This window comes from Chanodichthys erythropterus, chromosome 21 (assembly GCF_024489055.1).
Source record: "Chanodichthys erythropterus isolate Z2021 chromosome 21, ASM2448905v1, whole genome shotgun sequence".
Taxonomy (NCBI): Eukaryota; Metazoa; Chordata; class Actinopteri; order Cypriniformes; family Xenocyprididae; genus Chanodichthys; species Chanodichthys erythropterus.
In genome coordinates, this window is record NC_090241.1 from 16821194 (window position 1) to 16844642 (window position 23449).

The window sequence follows — 23449 nt, forward strand, 5'->3', positions numbered from 1 at the left end:
GTATTCATATTATGTAGAACATAATTCTTTAGTGACCGTAAAGTAATTACTTATTCAAAATAAGTACCTACTCAAGAGAGTATGTGATTTCGGATGAAGCCTTGGTCCATGGAATCCTGCATACTAAGGGGTGACAAGGGATAAGGCAAGAATTAAACATCTCCATCTTGTTGACAACATAGTTTAGTTGTACTCTCTATTTTAGGGTGCAAGTACTTATGTGCCTGCCTTAGATCTTTACATGGTGTTGTGTTTCAGGATGGGAATTAAACAAGATATGTTCTAAAAGGGATTCGCTGTTCACTTTAGTCAAAGTTAGAAGACATGCCACAAAACACAGAAAGCTGTATGCTGTAGCTATTGTAATTAAGCTGACCTCTGCTGATGCATAAAGAACTTGGTCTAATTTGGAGAATATTATACAGAAAATAGAGATTTTCTCCTTCCCTGATATAAAATCTATCTTTTACCATCAAATTTACCATTATTTGTATCAAATAACCACATGCAACATGCAAAGGAGAGGTAATGCCTTTGAAAGTGGCTGAAGCTATAGTATGTACCCTCTTGGGTTTTCACTGTACAGCAGGTCATGATACATCTATCAATAGCCATGTCCATCACAGCTGATCATGTGACTGAAACATGAGATATGATGGGAGACAACACCCACATACAAATTGTTGTGATTTCAAGTGATTACTTAAATGCAGTATGTTTATGCATGTGAATTTGTGTCCATTTGACATTTAATTTTCAGTGTTTTAACAGATATGACCCATATGACCCAGACTGTCCTCTCTCCAAAAATCTAAGTTCTAAAATTGCATCTTGTTTGCAATTGCATTTTTAATGTCAGCAACTTTCTGGTGTGGGAATGCATTTAGGAGGTCAGCAAATTATCCTTAAACATTGCATAGACTCAAATCCCTCTTGCATTTACTGCACAATACTGCCACCTGGATGACAACTCTCCCTTGAGAATTACAAAACAAAACTGAACTCAACACAAGGGACAAAAAAAAAAAAATGCATTTTATTTATAATGTTTTACAAATTATAAACACTTTGGTAGAATGCAAATGATACAAAACAGAAAAAATAAGGCATATGGGTGTACTGCATTATGTCAGCACCTATATCTAATGGCGAGAATCAACATCCTTCATTTTATGCATAGATTTGCACTTTGGCATTCATGCCATTATGACCTTTAACATGCAGACACAAGACCAAAACAGCAACTAACCTTCCAAACCCAAGACAGGTCTTGTGTTTAAAAAAAAAGAAGAAAAAAAACCTACACATGATCTAAAGCTATTCATATAGATAATATTACTGAAATACAACATGAAAAACACACAAAAAGGCCTGGTGATCTACATAGCTTACGTATTCAGTCTTAACTTCTTATAGCGCCTTCTTATAAGGTGTATGAATTCCAAGACAATGCACGTGAAACACTGATTCAATACTTGTTTGTTATGATGGCAATGTAACTGGCAGTCTGTAGAAAAGGCCACATGCTGATCTCAGTACATCAGATGAGTCACCTCTCCCAAGGCAAGATCAGATCAGAGACAATGTAATTACCATGTACATGACATAAAGACACTCTTCTAAGATCTCTGAGTAGCTAAGAGAAAATACTTAGGAAACTTAAAGTCTACCTGATTTGTCTTGGTGCACCTTGCAAGATCTTTGACTATTTATTTTTTGCATAAAGGACAATATAAAAGAATACATTCTTAAAATGCATCTGTTTGTATATAATCCTAGAGCTTTTTTTTTCCTTAAGTTTGCATGAAATAGAAACAATTACAGCGTACAATACAAGATTGACAAATACTCTTCTTGACTAATATGATGATTAAAATGTCTATTATAGTACATTGTTGGTTTACAAGAAAACATTTTGTACAATAAAAGGCTAAGATAATGTAAGAGAAATCCCTTCTGCATCTGGATTCTGTCTTGCACTGGAGAAGTCAAATCAGAGTAACTGTTTAAACTAAGCAAACCACAGCAGGATAAAGAACCCTTTAAAAAAAGCTATATGACCGTTAAAGCTGGTACCACTATTTTATAAGACGTATACTGCAATGTGGTTCTCTTTATCTGCCCAGGATCTACTACCAACAGCTGTAAAACTTGTTTAACCTTAAAACAGTGATGCAAGGAAAAACATGTTAAGTCTACCTGAGAAACACATGCATAAGGATCCTGCTCTCCAAAAGTTTTATAATTAAAGTAAAATGCGCACTACCTGTAAAAAATGATTACATGAACTGTAGGTTTTCCTATCATGTATACTTCAAATCCTTGCAAAGTCCTATATACACATTAAACAAAAAGTAAAATAAAAGGAATGTTAAAGTTTCCAGTGCAAATTCTAATATCGCTATTCCCAGTGCAAAACATGTTGGACAGTACTTGACCTGTAAAAGCTTAATGGATTATGAAAGCAAATGTCAGTCGTATGCAGTGAAAGCATTCATTGGAACTACATCCCACTGTCTGTAAATGAATCCCTGTCGTAAGTTGTCTATTTTTATGACTTGCAGATTTAGAAAAAAAAAAAATCTTTAGAGTCTTCATTTTTTATTTTACTTGACTTCTTTTTCATAATATACAATATAAGGCATTAGAAGGTGTTTATCCCTAGATATTTCGATTTTTGCATTAAAAGGCCATTAAGCACAAGTCCAGCTTTAAAAACGAAATTGCAGGTACTCACCCATATAGATCACAATACATACTATAGGACGGAACACCTGAAGTCTCTTAAGAAGTCAGATTACAACATTTGGCATTAAAGCAAAGCAGTCACTCTGCTTGCATTTGCTCCCTGATGTCTGAAGGCAGCGTCTCAAACAACACGTCTTCTACAACAAGTCCATTGCGCTTTAAGGCGCGACAAGAGCCAAGTTCAGCTGGTAAGAACTCAAAATGATTACCCTTTAACTCCAAGTGAGTCAGTACACCTAGGAAAGAAATCTTTGGTGACAGGACAGACAGCATGTTTCTGCCAAGCTTCAAAGTCTTGAGCTTCTTACAAAAGAAGAGCTCATCAGGAATATTTTCGATTTTGTTACAACTGACAGAGAAGTATTGAAGGCTCTGTAGAACGCCTATCTCTGGTGGAATAAAACGGATGTCGTTGTTGGAAAGATCGAGGTAGCGCAGTTTGTTGCAGAGGAACAAGTGTGAAGGTAGGATCTCGATCTTGTTATGGCTAAAGTAGAGGCGCTCCAAGCTCCCGAGTTTTTTTATGTGTTCAGGTATAAAAGTGATGGCGTTGTGCCAAAGCTTCAGACTGGTCAGCTTACGGAGGTGCTGGAAGCTGAGGATCTCTTCAATGGAGCGTAGATTGTTCTCCTTCAGATCCAACGTCTGCAGATTACTCAGGCTGAAAATGGCATGTGGTATGCGTTCAAGGTCGCAGTGCACCAACTCAAGTTCTATTAGATTCCCCATCTTTTTCAGGTTGTTAAGCATGACCAACTTGGTGCCATCATTGCAAATACAGAGGCGTTGTAGATGGCTGGCCACATCCACGATGGACTGAGGGATCTTGGTGAAGTTGCTCTTGAGTGCCAGGGTCTTCAGCGCTTTGAGCTCTCGTAAAGAGTCCAAGGTTACGTTCTTTGACGCATCAGAACTCAAAGAACCAATCAGATGGAGCTCTTCCAAGTTCCGCAACACATACAACCACTGCGGAAGTTCACGGCCATCATCAAACTTCACTCGCAACACCTTCAAGTTCTCCTTGAGGAACGAAGTGGCTGCACTGTGGATCTTGAGCGAGCACTGGTAAAGGGAAAGCTCCTGGAGATCCTCTAGTTGGGCAATGGCTGCTGGTATGGTAACATTATTAATGATCTCAAGCTTCAAAGACTGCAGCTCTGTCACCTCAAAGATGGTATCTGGGAGACCAGACAGCATGAAGAGTTGAAGTTCTAGCCTGTTATTGCTGTTGGTTTGCAGCTTCTGCCGAAGCTTGTCAGCAGTCCACTCATGGTTAAGGTTGAGCTGTTTCAGCTTGTTTTCACTCACCTCTGACAGAAAAACTGCAAATCTCTTGGAATATAGGGGATCATACTGATCAATCATGTGCAACATGAAAGCAAAGTCGTTCTTTACATCTGGGATGTCATCAATTCCAGTCTCTTGCCTAACATATTCAAAGGAGTACTCCTTGAGAGAAATATAGAACAGCCAGTAGGATGTATAAAGGCATGTGAGTCCATAAACACCAACAAAACACAAATAACAGTAGGAGAGCTTAGAGAACAAGTGGGCCATAGTATGATTGCAACAGAAGTACCGATAACCAGTCATGTCCTGCATGTTCTCAGTACAGGTAACATTAAACCTAACCTTTGACACCAGAGCACTGTTGTACGCAATTATAAGGATAAACTTGAGCACTTTTACAACAGTCTGACGGACATACATCATATATAATATATCACCCTCCTCCACATGCAGGCGGAATTTTTTGACCTTCTCAAACAAGGCCTTGGCTTGCTCTCCTTCCTTCTTGTCAAGGACACTTGCTGCTGGCTTGTCAACAACAATCTTTTCAGGAATTGATCTTAAAGACTGAGTCTTCTCCAGGTTGCCCTCTACAATTGGAGTATCAAGGTTTGACCTACTGGCACTGTTCTTCTTGTTGTCCTTCTCCTCAGGATTCTCCCCAGACACTTCTGACAGTGCTCTCGTAGTCCATGGAGAGTCAAAACACTTTCCCAGGATGGATATAAAGTGCTCAATTTTAGAGCTGGAGCCAGGAAACTTGAACCAGAAATTGCTGCACACCATGAAAATTAGGGTATGTATGAGAACCAGGTAAGGAAAGTACTTGGCATACCAATGAAGTGCCTTTTCATAGCACATTTGGTTTATGTAGTTATACTGCTGAATATCCAAGTTGGTCTTCAGTCCTTTCAACTCATGGACAGGCACTAGTGCTACATGATTTGTGGAAGGAGGTGGGCACATCAGCTCTGTCTGGTTTGGTGAGAACGTCCTTTGAGGAAGGCATATGATTTTGTCCTGCATCACCTAAAAGAATAAAAGAATATAGCTATCAGAATCATCACAGTAAAATCAAGACATACTGAGACTATTGCTGAGTTTCCATCCAAATGTTTTGCATTTTTGTATAGCACATTTCTGAAATCTGACTAAAGAAAATGCAAACATTGCCACCAAATGCATTATGCACATTATCTTGAGGGAGCCCGTCTGTATTATTTTTCATGGAGCTGCTGAATGAACTTGCACCAGGGAGAATTATATTTGCCATTTTGAAGCAATAATTCTTAGTGATATTAAATGCTGCCAGGAGATATGCAGAATCACACAAGTGCATTAGCTCATATTTAATGAACGCCATTAGACATTAGAATTTATGTGGATACTAGGGTTATAACGGTCATTTTTGGTACAGGTCTTAAGGTTCAGGATGCATTGTGTACCAAATAAATGCAGTGTTGTTTTAAAGGGTTAATTCGCCCATCTTTTTTACTTTTGGCACAAAAAAAGTATTCTTTTCACTTTATAATAATAAAGTTGAACCACTGTAGTCACATGAACTGTTTTAAATATGTTTTTAGTAGCTTTATGGGCATTGAAAAAGGGAGTGTTATTGCCATCAGATTTTATCAAAAATAACTTAATTTGTGTTCTGAAGATCAACAAAGGTCTTACAGGTGTAGAACAACATGAGGGTGTTCTACACCTGTAGATGAGTAATAAATGACCATTTTTGGGTGAACTAACCCCTTTAATTGCTTTCCCTGAATATAAAAAATAAAGATGAAATCTAATGAACCTCAAACACATCAGTGAACATACAGATAAACCTCAGATAGTGTATAACAGTAGATGAGGCTCATTTGATGTATTGAATTCCCAATACCACACCACCTTTAGATTGCCGGGAACAATGTAACAGTATCAGATGAGAAGCATCTCTTTTAAGATAACTATTTTGGTCTCTGACATCAGTGTTGTGACTCAGACAGGAAATGAGAAATCATTACACTGGCCACTTGAATTCTAAAGGGAGGTGAAATACCTTTGGGTTAGCAGGAAAAAGTCCTCAACAACTACTCAATTTTGCATTTAATATTTTTAAAGGCCACACCAGGCAGAAAAAAACAACAACTTTTCACTAGAAGTGAAAAGCAGTAAACAAAAGCATTCTGTATTCGTTTCAAGATGTGTGCCCTTCCCCCCTTTTCCTGCAAAATAGTTTAGCTTCTCTGGTAATTGCCATGTGGTTTCTGCCTGCAAAGGTAATGAGAAATAAGAAAAATCAGCTAAAAAGAAAGGAAAAGAGAATTAGCTCTATACAGCGCTATAGTGTTTACGGCACAAAAGGCAGACTGCAGAATAAAGCCTGCTAATGAAGCATCAGCAGCTCTGAACATGGCATCTCTGCAGTAAAATGGATGTGAGGCGCAGCAGCCCCAAGTGGCTAATAAAAAGCGCATTATGCACTACAGGCCACTCAAAGTGCCTCCAGTCAAACATGGTCATTTAGCAAAAAAAAAAGAGGCTGTTTATTCCCCCTTCAGAACCATGGGATTATGCAATGGCATTAGTAAAATAATTAATTAGGACAATTATTACTACCTTCACTGGGATCATCATTAAAATCCAGTTACAATTTACAAATTGCAATACATCAAACAGCTGTGCCATTCTTCGATGCACACCTCCAGGGACAGTGGGGATATCCCCACCCTAACAATGGGTTCCTGTTTGTTGAAACTAAAAATAATTTAGGATCATCTAGAGGAATTAAAACTGAAGGGCAAACTTGCAGCTTGAAGCTCCACCCACTAGTTTATGAGGTCGGGTAGCTAGGCTACAGGAGTCATTTTGTGTTTATAGAGGGGCCACCATGAGGGGAAGGAGGGGTAATCTTTTCGTGTGTGGTGACTGGAATTTAGCTGTTTTCCGTTAGCAAGCTCCCACTTCTTTATGCAGTATACACTGCCCAACAGTGGGCTGTTCATGCACAGAGGAAATCCATTTATGGTGTGAAGTCATTTATTATTCCATTGCCGTTTATCGAGGACGACTGTATGTTTCAGTTCTGCTTAAAGTGGAAATTAAGCAGTCAGTCAAGTTAACATTATTTAGTAAATGGATTTCCACTCTAATCAAAAATTATATAACAAACAAAATAAATGTAACTAAAAGGAAAAAAAAAACAAACAAAAAAAAAACAATGTTTTGTTATAGCATTTGTAGCAAGGGTGCGGCCATCTTGCAGTACTACAGCCTGTGACGTCACAGGGTTGGTTGTCTCTGTTGGATTAATAATGATTATTATAGTTTCGATTCTGGTCTTTGATTTTTTTTTGCTTAATTGCTGCAATCGTTACTATTGATAGATAAATCCATAATCTCTGTCTCCAAGAAGATGACCAATAGAGGGCTCCAGTGCCATTTGCAAGGCAATTTAAGGCTGATGATTAAAAAATAAAAAATTAAAAAAAGTCAGGATCAAAAACAAGATAATGACAGGATTAGGGATAACGTTTGGAGATTATCCACATATGGAGTCCTGATTGGTAAACGTACTGTATATCCAAGTATAACAATGGAAATCTTGAAGTGGTGGGGGGTGTCTGCATGTGTATCGGGAAGCGAAGCAACTGTTCTCCTTTTCAGTTTATGAAAATGTACTCTTTTGCCCTTTGCTTTAACACTGTAAAACTAATTTTACATCCCGAAGCAATGCAATAGTGTTCCAGTTTCCATCTTTCACTGTCTCTGTCTTTATCTTTCACTATCTGTCCTCTACTGTCTGTCTCTCTGTATGTTGAACTTTCTTTTTTTTATTGAATACAAAAACTGAATACAACAAACTGGCATTAATTAGTATACAAAAAAGATTCTAGTATGGAAGGCTCAACACAGTAGAACCATAATAAGCTCCAGAAAAAACCCATAAAATTTCAGGAGACATAAATTATACAATAACTCTGTATGTTGAACTCCGGTAAGACAACCAACCCTGTGACATCACAGCAAGTGTAGTACTGCATGATGGCGCCCTTGTTAAAAAAACTATAACAAAACTATGGATGTGCAAGACTAGCCGACTAGTTAATTAAGCGATAGTGCTATTGGAAAATGATAGTCGTTTAAAAAAAAAAAAAAAAAAATCTTTACAAAGGCTACATTTAAATTACCGTCATTTTAATGTTACATCTTGAAATTAATATATTATTTTGAATACTGTATATCTGCAGCAAAACAAAATCATTTAATTTTACCTCAGGATTTGTTTTCTCTGGCACATGCGGCGGGTTCAGACAGAGAAACGTCCACTCGGAAGATGAGCAAGGTGAGGGAGGATTTTGAAGGCTTACACAAAACGTTTCCATTTTCTTCTATGTTATGTCAAACTAGTATAACAATTAAGCTTGCTTGAGGGACAATACGGTATGAAATTTTATAATCAGATTAAAGGAGAAACATCATGAATGAAACTTACTTTACACTTGAACAGTTGCTATATCAACATCCTAACAACAAGAAAATATGGTCAAATAATGAATAGTTGTCAGTACACGTCAAGCTTTTCTTGCGATTTTGCTGCCTGTCATGTGTACAGATACTTTCCTTACATGAGAAGCATGTTCATGTTCATGACTTACATGGACAAACTTTTATTTGAGGAAATCTGTTTAAAATAAGCTATTAGGTTTTAACTTATTTGTCCTGCAATGCCTATTGATTTATTGATTTGATTAAATGGCTAATGTTGCCATTTAAGTTTAATACAATGATCATGATCATTCATCATATGCAAGGCAAGCACGTCATATGTATCTGACCTTTTTTTAGCAGCATTCAATGTGGGATTTGACTATTCATAGTTTAAATGTTCTTTCAAATGGATTGCATATACAGACGGTCTCGTCTCCGGGGGGGTTGGAGGGAGGGGTTTGACTAGTTGGTTGCAAAATTTCCATTTAAAAGGTTATGAAATTAGTCACTGCACACATCCCTAAAACATAACATCTTTTTTTTCTTTTAAATGGTTACATTTATTTTGTTTGTTATATAATTTGATTAGAGTGGAAATCCATTTACTAAATAATGTTAACTTGACTGCGTTTACAAGAGGTTTCCAGCAGTAAAAATAAAATAGTAGCAGTCTTTTGGTATTTGGCTTGAGGAGAAAAATTGTAATATTTACCTGCAGAGTGCATCCAAACACACCTATCATGAGCATGACCACAGAAAGGTAGTCTGTGAACACATCCCACCATGGCTTCAGAACCCGGAAAGCTGGTTGCTGTTCCGTGAACTGCCGAAATTCGGTCACTGGAATCATCCTCCTGTAAAGGCACAAAGAAGAATTATTAATTATGAACTGTCTATGAATATTTTGAATAGCATGATAAACTGTAGGAGGTTTTGTTTAATGTCTTCAGTGATCAGCCAAAATTTATCAAAATACAGTACAATACATCCTCACAAAAGAGTATTAAATCGTTTAATTTAATAATATATGTATATGTATAGATAGATATATAGATGTATATAAAATGAAGAACAAAGAAACATTATATATTAGTCAGTATTTACACTCCAAGACTTAATGCAAGTTATCAATGTCGATCATTGGAATTTTGTTTCAGTTTTGCATTTTAATATGGATTGTCAACTTTGCAGTGTGTAGTTAGGAGTATGAAAAATAAAACTTATTCATATTGTAAATGTTGATCACTTCTTGTTAAAACTTTAAACAAAACCTCTGATTTGCCACTATGTTAATGAGCTCAAAAGTCATGTCTGTGATTGTGTTTTCTGAAGCATTTGGCATGATAGCCACTGTAAATAGAAACCTTCGACATTCTTCACACAGCTTTTGTATTTTGACAAGACAACGCTAGACTCAAAGGGTTAGTTCACCCAAATGAAAATATTGTCATTTATTACTCACCCTCATGTTGTTCTACACCCGTAAGAACTTCATTCATCTTCGGAACACAAATTAAGATATTTTTGATGAAATATGCCAGCCTCTATTGCCAGCAAATTCATTTTAACACTTTCAGTGCCTAGAAAGGTACTAAAAACATATTTAAAATGGTTTGTGTGACTACAGTGGTTTTACCTCAATATTGTAAAGCAATGAGAATACTTTGTGTGTGCCAAACAATCTAAATATCTAGTAATGGGCGATTTCAAAAAAGTGCTTTAAATCTTTTGTTTCGAATCAGTGGTTCCGAGCGCCAAAGTCACGTGATTTCAGCAGTTTGACACGCGATTCGTACAACTGCCATCAGATTTCATCAAAAATATCTTAATTTGTGTTCCAAAGATGAACAAAGCTCTTACGGGTGTGGAACGACATGAGGTTGAGTAATTAATTACAGAATTTTCATTTTTGGGTGAACTAACCCTTTAATAATAAATTGATGGATGTTTAAAATAAACAGTAATAAATTATCAATTTAAACTATTTGCAAATATTATTTTATTTTTAAAATATGCACACATTCACTCCTATTTGTATGTCTAATATGAAAAAATTGCAAAACATTTCTTGTCGCATTCAGCACACCCTTTCACTGCTTAAACTAAGGCATAGTCTACACGTGCATGGGTGTTTTTATAAACAGATTTTTTCCCTCCGTTTAAAAAAATAAAATAAAAAATTGTGTCAACATGAAAATGGAAAAACACGCTTTGAAGCACTGTTAAGAGCATACCAAACCAACAATTGGCGATATCACCTGATCCGTAAAGCCATGTTGGCCAATCAGAAGCCTGGAAAAAAGGTTATTACCAGTTCAGGTTCTAACGTCACAAGCCAAAATCTCCGGTTTCAGCATCTAACGACAACACTGCAACCGGAGTTTCTGAAAATCTTCACCCTGGCAGGAGTTCGCAAAAAGGTTTTGTTTCAGTGACCATATACTACGTTTACATGTTTGGCTGTTCGTCCACTACATAGAAAATGCTGCGGTTTTAAAAATACCCGTGTACGTGTGGACAGGCCCTAAATTCACACTCGTCTTCTGTGAACAGTAAGGCCTGCCTTCTTTGATTTCATTGGACATCTTAATCATTTTGACATTGACAAGTGCTTTTACACCGGACCAGCCAAAAAAAAAACTTTTTAAAAAGTTTGTCATCCTAACAACAAACAAAGCAGTGTGTAATGAAGTGCAGCAAAACAGCAGCAAGCATATCAAAAATTGAAGGGACTTTTGTCCCTAAATGACATTTAGTCATTTCTAATTATTTCAATGTCTATTTCAAAATGTCTACCCGTAACAATGTCAGTGTTATGGCCCTGCAAAGTATGTATTGTCTGGTAATTATTTATTATTGCATGGCTCTCTGGTTGATTCTTGATTCAATTACTACATTCAGCAATCAAATAGTTCTGAAAAAAGGACTGTTGTCCAGATCAACACCTTATAACTGGCTGCTCATTCATTAGCTATGCTTTATATCCTTTACCTCAATGGACTCTCCTAGTAAACTAATTTAATTTCAAATCCATGAATTTATTTATTTGGCAAATTTCCAGGTAATACGCAAAATAAAATTACAAAAAGCAAATAGCTCTTTAGTCTGTGAATTAAACCTGGAATATTAATACCTTGATGTTTTATTGCAAATAAATAAATAAAATCTCCTGAGTTGCAATAAAAAATGTCCTGAATACTGAAAGACAACTGATAAGGATCAAGCTCATCTTAAGTATTTAAGACACCTCATCTTAAGTATTCACGAAGACTAGCATATTATGCTGCTTTTACACTCTAATGATTCATAATGTAGGCAGTCCAGCAGGCTTCGTCTAATCTCTTTTGATGCACTCCTTGCATCATATCATACACAATGCATATTCCACTGGTCTTATTAATTATTGACATTAGTGCTGCATTGGCTTCACTTTGCAGCAGTCAGCCAGTCAAAAAAAATGGGTTATATTATGTACCTACAAAAGACGTGCACAGATGGAGAGAATTGAAAACAAACAAAGTAGTGAAACATAGAATGCAACGAGGAAAGGGAGTAGTACTAGAACTAGTGTACATCTATTTCACCACCATTAATGAGTAAACTTACTAAGGAGCCTTTCACAAAATGCAGAAAAGTACTCAGTTGTAGTCCTTCCCCTGATGTAACACAACTGAAATCCAATTGAAGTCAGGCAATCTAAATTATGCTTTCTGATCAAAATGTCAGATAAACTAAAACATCCCTCACATAATTTACATGCAAGACCAAACCAATGAAACAACACTTCACAGTCTGTAAAAGGCATCAGAGTCCAAATGTGATTGCATCAAAATAAAATGAACACTTAAAAGTACACTTTTACTGTGTGTAATGGACAATTTAATACACTTTTAGCCACAACTGTTGAAGACTATATTTGCTAAACCTTAACCCTCCAACAATCCTTTTGATAGTCAAATTTAATATTCAAAGCAAAACATGATTTGACTGATTTATGATCCTATTTAAAAGGAACACTACACTTTTTTTTTTTTTTTTTTTTTGAAAATAGGCTCATTTTCCTAGACTCCCCTAGAGTTAAACAGTTGAGTTTTACCCTTTTTGAATCCATTCAGCCGATCTCCAGGTCTGGCAATACCACTTTTAGCATAGCTTAGCATAGTTCATTGAATCGGATTAGACCGTTAGCATCTCGCTCAAAAATGACCAAAGAGTTTTGGTACTTTTCCTATGTAAAACTTGACTCTTCTGTAGTTACATCGTGTACTAAGAACGACGGAAATTGAACTTGTGATTTTCTATGCCAATATGGCTAGGAACTGTACTCTCATTCCGGTGTAATAATCAAGGAACTTTGCTGCCGTACCATGGGTGCAGCAGGCGCAATGATATTACACAGCGCCTGAAAATAGGCTAACTTCCGTCAACATAACCAACATGACCCCCTGCTTGCACAGGGAGCGTTCCTTGCAACCATGGAGACATTTGTGAGAGCCGCTGCGTAAGATCATTGCCCCTACTGCACTCATGGTACGGCAGCAAAGTTCCTTGATTATTACGCCGGTATGAGAGTACAGTTCCTAACCATATCGGCATAGAAAATCCCAACTTTTCATTTTCCATCGGTCTTAGTACATGATGTAACCATAGAAGAGTCAAGTTTTATATAGGAATAATATCAATACTATTTGGTAATTTTTGAGCGAGATGCTAACGGTCTAATCAGATTCAATGAACTATGCTAAGCTATGCTAAAAGTGGTACCACCAGAACCAGAGATCAGCTGAATGGATTCAAAAACTGTAAAACTCAACTGTTTAATTCTAGGGGAATTGGGTTCCTTTAAATAGTGTCCTCTGAAGCCAATTGTCAACAAGCTTCACTATATTTACACACAAAAGGAAATTAAGGATATTTTCACACACAAAAAAAGTCCTTCACAAGTTTAGCCAAACGTGTACACAAATACAATTGAAGGAAAGTGTACAACACTAGTAGCTTAATCATCACAAACCAGTCAGCAAATGAAATAGAAAAAAAAAAAACAATCTCAGCTGACCATAAATCCTCAAGTTGTGTACTTGCTGAAAATGTTAACCATTCAATGGTGCTTACATCAGAGTAAACACAATCAGTCTTCTACAGGTTAAAACATAATTATCCACATACTGTTTGTCCTTTTATAAATATTTCTCAAGAAAGATGGCATCAAAGCTTACCTATTTAGATGCAATCTGCTTGTATACTGTGCACAGAATGAGTAGCCTAACCATAACCATTATAAAAAAAGAAACCCAGGGGTACAAGAACATCGCTGTATATGCAACATGCTTCAACAGGCAGCCTTCTTCAGGCAGGGAAAAATATTTGGACATTTGTGAACAGCTGCAGCAGTTCAAGTATCTGGAACTCCTGATTCCTACTAGCTGATTTGTTACAAGATATATTCCTCATAGGGGTTTGAAACTTGTGTACAAAATCCTTACACTCCCAGGAGCAAAACATAATGATAATAATAATATGAATAAGTGTTAAAAGATGGAATACCATGATATTAGTACAGATAAATACGATGTCCAATGTTCACACACTACAAGACGGAAAATAAAAAATGCTGGCAGACTGAATGGAAATATCCAACGCGTTCTGATAGACAAGAAATAAACAGTGCAGAAATGGATGTGAGTCTATGCATGCTCCAGCCGACCTGCTATTTAATCTAATAGCTTTAAGTATCCTTCTCAACTCAGATCTGTACCATCTCCTGCAGCAGCTCTTCCTGCCAGGAAATGTGGTGATTCTCAAATATAGTCGTGGAAAAAAACAGTACACGACTGAATCACATCCAGTCAGCAGGATGAAGCTCACTTTCAGATAGCTCAGTCATAGCATGCGCACGGACGAAAGATGTTTGGTAATGATACGTTGGGCTGATTTCCTCTACTGCTAATTACGGAAAACGAAATAAACAACATTAATTCACTCTCACAGGACAAAACAAAAACAACGCACGTTCACTCTTGCGATTTTAATTTCATTTTAAATCCGCATTTGAATCTCTCAAGAGAAATTAAGTTATTTTGAGTATTTTAAATGGAGGCCTGTATAATATATATATATATATATATATATATATATATATATATATATATATATATATATATATATATATATATATATTAGTAAATGTAAAATAAATACAAACTAAACAAAAAATCATTCAAGAACTTCACTGATACAAAATTGGAAAGTTATTCTATGAATCTATATCGACACTTGCGGTCATCAATTTTCTTTTCAAGTGTCTGTTTTAGAAATGTAAACAAATTCGCTCCACCAACACGTACTTGGAACAATAACTGTACCACGTTTCCTCACTGAGGGGGTTTGAAAAGTTAAACGCTGTCCCGGGCGCGTTTCACTGTTACAACGATTATCCCACAATTACGTCATGAAGATAGAATAATTAAGCATAAACATTTCGCAAAACGCCAATAACGTGAAGCAAACGGTCCCAGTTTTCACTCACCTTTAACTGAATTGAAGGTGCGTTCTCCGTCTACAGCTGAAGATTGTAGCGGGGACTATAGCATGTCCTTGTGGCTGCGGTTCTTCTCAGTCTCTTCTGTCCTCCAACTGCTATAGGCTGAGCTGCCTGGGCGGGACTTCAGTACATGGGTAAATGAGAGACACAATAGCGCTCCAAGAACCGCCTTTCTCATTTTCCGTTTAGATTTTGCGTGTGTTGTGTCGTGCTACATCTGTCCATGACCCGCAAGCACCTCATTGTTAGAGGAATTCTCAAGGGCAAGAGCATATCCTCCACAGTCCCACCATTTTAACTAACTAAATAAAACCATTTCCTATGCGTCACCCTTAAGTTAATTATGGTTTTAAGATTTTATGGTCATTATTTAAGAAAAAAAGCTGTGAGAACGGGCTGTAGAGATAATATAACAAGGCAAGGCAGTGGTTATTGTAAAACACTGTAATTCACACAGGGTTTCTGACCATAGGCTATTATCATTGAGTGACCTATACATTACACAGAGAGTGGAACTGCTAAACAACTATTCATGAAATGTAGGCCTAAACATTTAAAAATAGAGTAAAGGAACTTTTAAGGGTATATATATGGAAACTAACGGCAATGAGCTATGAAAGTGTCCGCAAACTATTCATTATGCCAGACTCCTCCACACCAGCCATAGCAGACATTAAATTTGTCATCCCACTGACTCCATGTCTCATAGCCTCTGTACTAGATCATATGTTTACAGCGTGTCTGATTGGCTGCACCATCTGCCTCAGGCTTGCATGCATGCTCCCTCTTTGTTCTAAGGAAACCCTCTTTGACATTGGGTGGCAGAGACTTTAAAAGGCCTCAACTAAAAGTCTATATTCACTGTAAGGCTGGTTAGAAAACTTACTGATATGTGGTGGAACTCTGTACAAGCTTTTGATATCAAATATTTCAGATTTTTTATATGAATTTTAAAATAATATATCTAAAACTTATATTTACTTATATTTATATTTATTTTAAAAGGCATTTTCAAAGAAGAGTGTCATGTCAAGGACTGAATTCATGACCAAATAGTTGTTTCAAAGTGATTTATTTATTGCATGTTGGAAATTCCAAATATAGTCTTGTAGTCTTGTTGCTTCACTGAGATCACACTCATAGTGTGATAAGACTTAAGCAAAATATGGTCAGGTCAAAATGTCTGAATAATTTCTGGTTCAAAATTTTTATCAGTTTTACTGTTAGTCCACTGAAGAATGTCCCAGTTTAGTTTATTTTGCTATCCTCACTTACATAAATGAACTATAGTATCCTGCACACACTAGTAAAAATATATCAAAAATATAAAAAAAGGCTAAATAATTTCTGGTTTGACTGTGTATATATACATATATATATATATATATATATATATATTGCCACCTACAAAATTTCAATTAAGCGCCCTTTGCGCTACGTTTCACGGACAGTTATGAAATTCGGTAGACAGATGTAACAGCCCAATACCTACAAAAATGTCCTGGGTACAAAATCTGAAAACCCAAGTGAGATATTTTGAATGAGATAAGTGAGATATTTTGAATTTTCGCTACAAAATTTTTGCAGTTTTAGCCATTTCCAGATGTTGTACTTTAACAAACTCCTCCTAGAGCTTTAATCAGATCAACATCATATTTGGTTAGTCTAATTAAAGGCCTTTGCGGCATTAAATTGCGTGTCTGTGGCGGCCTGACAAAGTTCGATGTTTCACATGTTTTATTCGAGTCCTGGCCTGAAGACATCTATATGGCAATATTCAGTTATAGTAGTGCCACCTGTGGGCAACAGGAAATGACATGTTTTACACTGTGATTAACTGCGATTTAACCAGATCAACATCATATTTGGTCAGTCTAATCTTAAGGCCTTAGTGATGTTAAATTGTGAAGGTCTTGAGTTTTCAATGAAGGGAGTGTCTGTGGTGGTCTGACAAATTTTGATGTTTCGCCATGAAAGAGGAAGCTGTTATGACTCAGACATACAGTGTCTGATCAGCCCCAAGCTTCACATATGTCATAAGAGTCTTGGCCTAAAGACATCTATATGCCAATATTCAGTTAGTCATAGTGCCACCTGCTGGCAACAGGAAATGGCATACTTTGCACTGTAATTCACTCCCGGAAACACATTTGTATGCCATGAAGTACCAAACATGCTAGAAACACATTAAATCATGCAACACTTGGTTAAGTGCTAAAGTATGCGATTAACGCCACGAAACAGGAAGTTATTGTAACTCAGGCATACAATGTCCGATTTGCTCCAAACTTCACGTGTTTGATAATAGTCCTGGCCTGAAGACCTCTACATGGCAATATTCAGTTATGGTCAAAGTGCCACCTGTTGGAAGTTTTCCTAAGGCCACGATGTGGCGCTGACCCTGGGTGCAAGGGCCCTTTTATCACCGCTTGCAGCTTTAATTGTAATTATAATTGAGGGCCACTGTAAAAGATTTATGCTGTGCATTTTAAAGGGATAGTTCACCTGACAAATTGTTTATTATCCCTGTCATTCCAAACTTGTCACATGTATGTTCAGTTTAGTTCAGTTCTGTCTTATCTGTATTAGTTCTCGTTAGTCACTATGGTTTCTAATTAGTTAAGTCTTGTCAGCTGTTTCTGTTTAGTAATCATCATGTGTATTTAAGTTCCTGCCTGTTCTCTGTTCATGGTCAGTCATTGTTGGTGTCTATGTTTATCACCAGTAAACGCTATTTCTTTGGTATCCTGGATCTTCCTTCAATGGACTAAGCATTATAAAACTACTTCTTCTGTGGAACATAAAAGATATTTTGAAAAATGCCTCAGTGATCTTGTCCAGTTCTGTGGAAAAAAAACCCTGAAGTTGAGGCCAAGGCCATTTGGTCTGCAGGTGCAGTCTATCAGTATTTCTTATGTTATGTAATTTTCTGTGGTAGACTGGGATCCAAGTCTTCTAGCTCCCTTAGTTCAAAAACAGCATTTCTGAACATAAGGCTGGTTTCTTCTTGACCCTTAGAATTGCACTAGCTTCTGAATTAACTTCTCCAGAGGCTGAAGCACAGCAGTTTCAGCTGCTTTTTGATTCCAAACAGGAACCACTGAGAGTTTCTTTAAGAATTTTACTGATCCATTGGATGAAAATGAAAGCAAAGTCATTCTTGACATCAGCAGTACCACTGTAGCTACTCTCATCCCACATTAGGTCAAAGGATACTTCTTACGGGAGTTTATGATCATCCACAAGAAACTATAAATGCTAGTTTGGCCTGTGCGTCGCCTGTCCAGAACACCCTACAGCTCGACTAAATTTCTTTTGTGTTTTCACTTTGAACAACCGGGTCCCCTCTGACAATGCTCTGCTATGATGCCATAGCACTTGTGTAGGATGGAGAATATATGGCCAGCGGTGGTTTAGAGCTGGTGCGTGAGTAACTAAGCCAACAATTGTTCACCTTTACCAATTCTTATGTCAGCAACAAAAAACAGTTTGGTTGATGACCATAACATACATTGCTGACATACTGCTCTAAGTCAGGCTTATAAACCCATGGAAAGAAATATTAATACCTAATGGTTGGTCAGTGTTAGTGTTATACAACCCGAATTCTGGAAATGTTGGGACATTTTTTAAATTTGAATAATGACTTTCAAATCACATGAGCCAATATTTTATTCATAGAACATAGATAACATAAATGTTTAAACTGAGAAATTTTGTTTTATTCACAAAATGAGCTTATTTCAAATGTAATGCCTTTCAAAATAGTTAGGACAGGGGCATGTTTACCATGGTGTAGCATCTTCTCTTCTTTTCAAAACAGTGTGAAGACGTCTGGGTATCGAGGTTATGAGTTTCTGGAGTTTTGGTGTTGAAATTTGGTCCCATTCTTACCTGATATAGGTTTCCAGCTGCTGAAGAGTTTGTGGTTGTCTTTGACGTATTTTTCTCTATAGGTGAAAGATCTGGACTGCAGGCAGGCCAATTCAGCACCTGGACTCTTCTACGACGAAGCCATGCTGTTGTAATAGCTGCAGTATGTGGTTTTGCATTGTCCTGCTGAAATACACAAGGCCTTCCCTGAAATAGACGTCGCCTGGAGGGGAGCATGTTGCTCTAAAGCCTTTATATACCTTTCAGCATTCATAGTGTCTTCCAAACCATGCAAGCTGCCCATACCGTATGCACTTATGCACCCCATACCATCAGAGATGCTGGCTTTTGAACTGAACGCTGATGACACACTGGAAGGTCTCCCTCCTCTTTAGCCCGGAATTTAAAATTGACTGTTTCAAAGTGGAAAAGTGTTCTATGGTCAGACAAGTCCAAATTTGACATTCTTGTTGGAAATCACTGATGCTGTGTCTTCTGAGACCCCAGCAATAAAACAAGATTAAATGCATTAAATGCATTTTGCCTTATGCATCAGGTGCAAAAAGGAAGCTATATGTGAACATGGTCCAGAAGCACCGTCCATAGCCAAGGCCCACAGGACACAACGGTGCTTCTGGTACCGTGCTCACATATGGCTTCCTTTTTGCATGATAGAGCTTTAGTTGGCATCTGCAGATGGCACGGCAGATTGTGTTTACCGACAGTGATTTCTGGAAGAATTCCTGGGCCCATTTAGTAATGTCACTGACACAATCATGCCGATGAGTGATGCAGTGTCGTCTGAGGGCCCAAAGACCACGGGCATCCAATAAAGGTCTTTGGCCTTGTCCCTTACGCACAGAGATTTCTCCAGTCTCTCTGAATCTTTTGATGATGTTATGTAGTGATGGGACGGTTGATACCGGGGCTCTGATGCTCCAACGCAGTTATCACTATTGTATCACACACTGTGTCGATGCTTGTATCAAAATGACAATACCACGTAATTGATGACATTTGAAGCTTCAAACGTCATGCAGAATCGGAAAGTCGAAACAGCTGGTTTGAAAAAATTGGCGCTTCACTTGATGCATATAGGAAAATGCATTTAATCATGTTTTATTGCTGGGGTCTCAGAGACCCTGAACAGAATATAAGGGTTAAACAGCTCTCCCAAAATATTGTTTTAAATACTCACGTCAGTTATGATCACATCATTGTATATTTTACATTATTGATCAATATGTGAATCCGTTGACCAGGTTACACATGAAACGAATGGTGGTCTTATTGTCACAAATTAATTTAGATCAGATTAGATAGAACTGATTCAAGACAAGAGTGTCACATGCTTTTTCAAACCGTAGATCTGCTCCGCGATGATGGAGAAAACAAGTCTGACCACCAGATGTCGCTAATGTGCACTGTGTTAAAAGCTTTGAGTAATGAACTGTTTTTCAGCACAATTTGATGAAAGCCTCAAATGCTTCAGAAAGCCTCAGTTTCCCATCACTAATGTTATGCACTGTAGATGATGAGATTTGCAAAGCCTTTGCATTTTCACATTGAGGACCATTGTTTTTAAAGTATTCCACAATCTTTTTACGCACTCTTTCACAGCTCTGACCATCTTTACTTTTGAGAGACTCTGCCTCTGTAAGACATCCCTTTTATAGCTAATCATGTTACAGACCTGATATCAATTAACTTAATTGGTTGCTAGATGTTCTCCCAGCCCATTTATTGCCCCCATGCCAACTTTTTTGAGACCTGTAGCAGGCATCAAATTTGAAATGAGCTCATTTAGTGGATAAAAGTGTAACATTTCTTAGTGTAAACGGTTGTTATGTTATCTATGTTCTATTGTGAATAAAATATTGGCTCATGTGATTTGAAAGTCTTTTAGTTTTCATTTTATTCAAATTTTAAAAAAACGTTCCAACATTTCCAGAATTCGGGTTGTATGTAGGCTAAATATGTTGTTTAAGGACATGCCTCTTCCACAAAGGTTGTTTGGTAAACATACTGTATGATCTTGTAGATCTACGACAATTGCAAACAAATAAACTGAGAGGTAATGACAGAAAACATCTCATCAGGGCTGCAAGAACATGGTAAACAGACTGATAAATGTCTTCAGCTTTCCTGTTCTAGCAGCATGCACAGCTGATCAGCATTGATGCACTATTTACAGTATTTATCAGTTTATTTCAAACTAATAAACATTAAAAAAACAAAACAAAACAAAAAGCATTTAAACATGATTTGTGCTAACAGGTAGATGGGGTTTACCCATTTATGTCAAATGCTTGTCAACATGTTAAAATGTTGTGTGCTTTTAAAGTTTTGGTGCACACTGCAAAAGTACATCCACAAGTACATTTTGCTGTTGTATGAGCACAGGTTGTATGAGCACAAACATGTTTTATATTAATAAAAATAAATAAAGCATATTTTGAACTTGTACTTAAAATGCCACACTATTGGAGTACATATTGTTATGTTTCATTGACAAACATTTTTGAAGGTCAGATTTATTGGTGTAGTCCTATTACAATCTTTATGCAACTGTGAAAATTGTACAACAACATTAACAAATTAAAATTGCTACATGACAGTTGTGTAATAGTGTAGTTTGTGTTATTCCTTCTTTTATTGTATTTATCAAAACACATGGATTTATATGAAAAAGAATGCCACAGATAAAAAAAATGAAGACTCATCTTTTTAGTGTGTGCTAAAAAAGTGACCTATTTAATTTTTCACTGAAACTATTCAGTACTGACTGGAAGCCAATTAAACATTAAATGCCTAAGAGAAAAAGAAATACAGGCAATATGAATTCCCATTAATTTAGAATAATTTTCCCCAAAAGGCACACTGCTGAGATCATTTATTATTTAATGGCATGGGTTTTATGGACCCCTGGGGGTCTGTGAAGGTACAGGATAGGGAGAGGTTACGGCATAATGTACTGATAAGAATTATATAATAATGTTCTCTTTTTTTTTTTTTTTGCCTTTTTTTTTGTACATTTAGGGGTCCCTTCATAGGTTTGCTGAATCTTTCGACTGAGGAAGCGACAAGCAACTCCTAACAACATAATAACACAACAAGCTTTTGCAGTATTTGTTTCAGTCTATCACAGGGAATCAAGGTTACGTTACCAAACTATTCCCTTTCAATAACGATTCACTCACATTGCATCACTCGATAGCCATATATAGTATGACCAACACAATATTAGATCCAACCCGAATTCCGGAAATGTTGGGACGTTTTTTTTTTTTTTATTTGAATGAAATGAAAACTAGAAGACTTTCAAATCAGATCTCAAAAAAGTTGGAACCGGGGCAACAAATGGCTGAAAAAGTAAGACATTTTTAAAAGATTCAACTGAGAACACATCTAGCAACTAATTAAGTTAATTGATATAAGGTCTGTAACATGATTAGCTATAAAAGGGATGTCTTAGAGAGGCAGAGTCTCTCAGAAGTAAAGATGGGAAAAGCTGTGAAAGAGTGCATAAAAAGATCGTGGAATACTTTAAAAACAATGTTCCTCAATGTCAAATTGCAAAGACTTTGTAAATCTCATCATCTACAGTGCATAACATTATCAAAAGTTTCAGAGAAACTGGAGAAATCTTTGTGCGTAAGGGACAAGGCCGAAGACCTTTATTGGATGCCTGTGGTCTTCGGTCCCTCAGACGCCACCGCATCACTCATCACTCATTGATTGTGTCAATGACATTACTAAATGGGCCCAGGAATACTTCCAGAAACCACTGTCGGTAAACACAATCTGCCGTGCCATCTGCAGATGCCAACTAAAGCTCTATCATGCAAAAAAAGAAGCCATATGTGAACATGGTCCAGAAGCGCCGTGGTGTCCTGTGGGCTCATTCAAAATGGACTACGTCAAAGTGGAAAAGTGTTCTATGGTCAGACGAGTCTAAATTTGACATTCTTGTTGGCTATCACGTGTCCTCCGGGCTAAAGAGGAGAGAGACCTTCCAGCATGTTATCAGCATTCAGTTCAAAAGCCAGCATCTCTGATGGTATGGGGGTGCATAAGTGCATACGGTATGGGTAGCTTGCATGTTTTGGAAGGCACTATGAATGCTGAAAGGTATATAAAGATTTTAGAACCTATAGAGCCAGGCCTATATGTTAGGATGAAATTAGGTGATTCATGAATTGATATGAATGACGTATTTTTATTTAACTACTTAAATCACAGTGGTATATTAACTGATTTGTTGAACTTCCAACCTTGTAAACATGTATTATCATAACATCATAAAGCGCTGACAAATAAACCTAGTGTAAACATTAATATGAAAGTCAGTAACAAAGCACACAAACTAAAGTGCAGATTGTAGAAATATAAAAATCTGTGGCTTTACCACACTCAGTATTTATTAGATAATTGTCGCTGTACTAGTCATATGATACATAAACACTCCACACTTAAGTGCACAATGAGTATGGCACTGCCAGCCATAGTGATCCT

General features: G+C 37.0%; 1 protein-coding gene across 1 annotated transcript; it reads right to left on the minus strand.

Annotated features, from left to right (window-relative positions):
* Positions 1-1072: 1072 nt before the first annotated feature.
* Positions 1073-15173, minus strand: lrrc8c (leucine rich repeat containing 8 VRAC subunit C). Its single transcript, XM_067374310.1, has 3 exons — positions 15047-15173; positions 9230-9371; positions 1073-5067 (listed from the first exon to the last, which is right to left on the minus strand). Exons 2-3 carry the CDS (start codon positions 9365-9367, stop codon positions 2827-2829), a joined length of 2379 nt encoding a protein of 792 aa, XP_067230411.1. The 5' UTR covers positions 9368-9371; positions 15047-15173; the 3' UTR covers positions 1073-2826.
* Positions 15174-23449: the final 8276 nt, after the last annotated feature.

Coding starts and splice junctions, on each gene's coding strand:
- lrrc8c (XM_067374310.1), bottom strand. CDS start 9,367: ATGATTCCAGTGACCGAATTTCGGCAGTTCACGGAACAGCAACCAGCT. Junction 5,068..9,229: donor TGTTTGGATGCACTCTGCAG/GTAAATATTACA, acceptor TTATTCTTTTAG/GTGATGCAGGACAAAATCAT.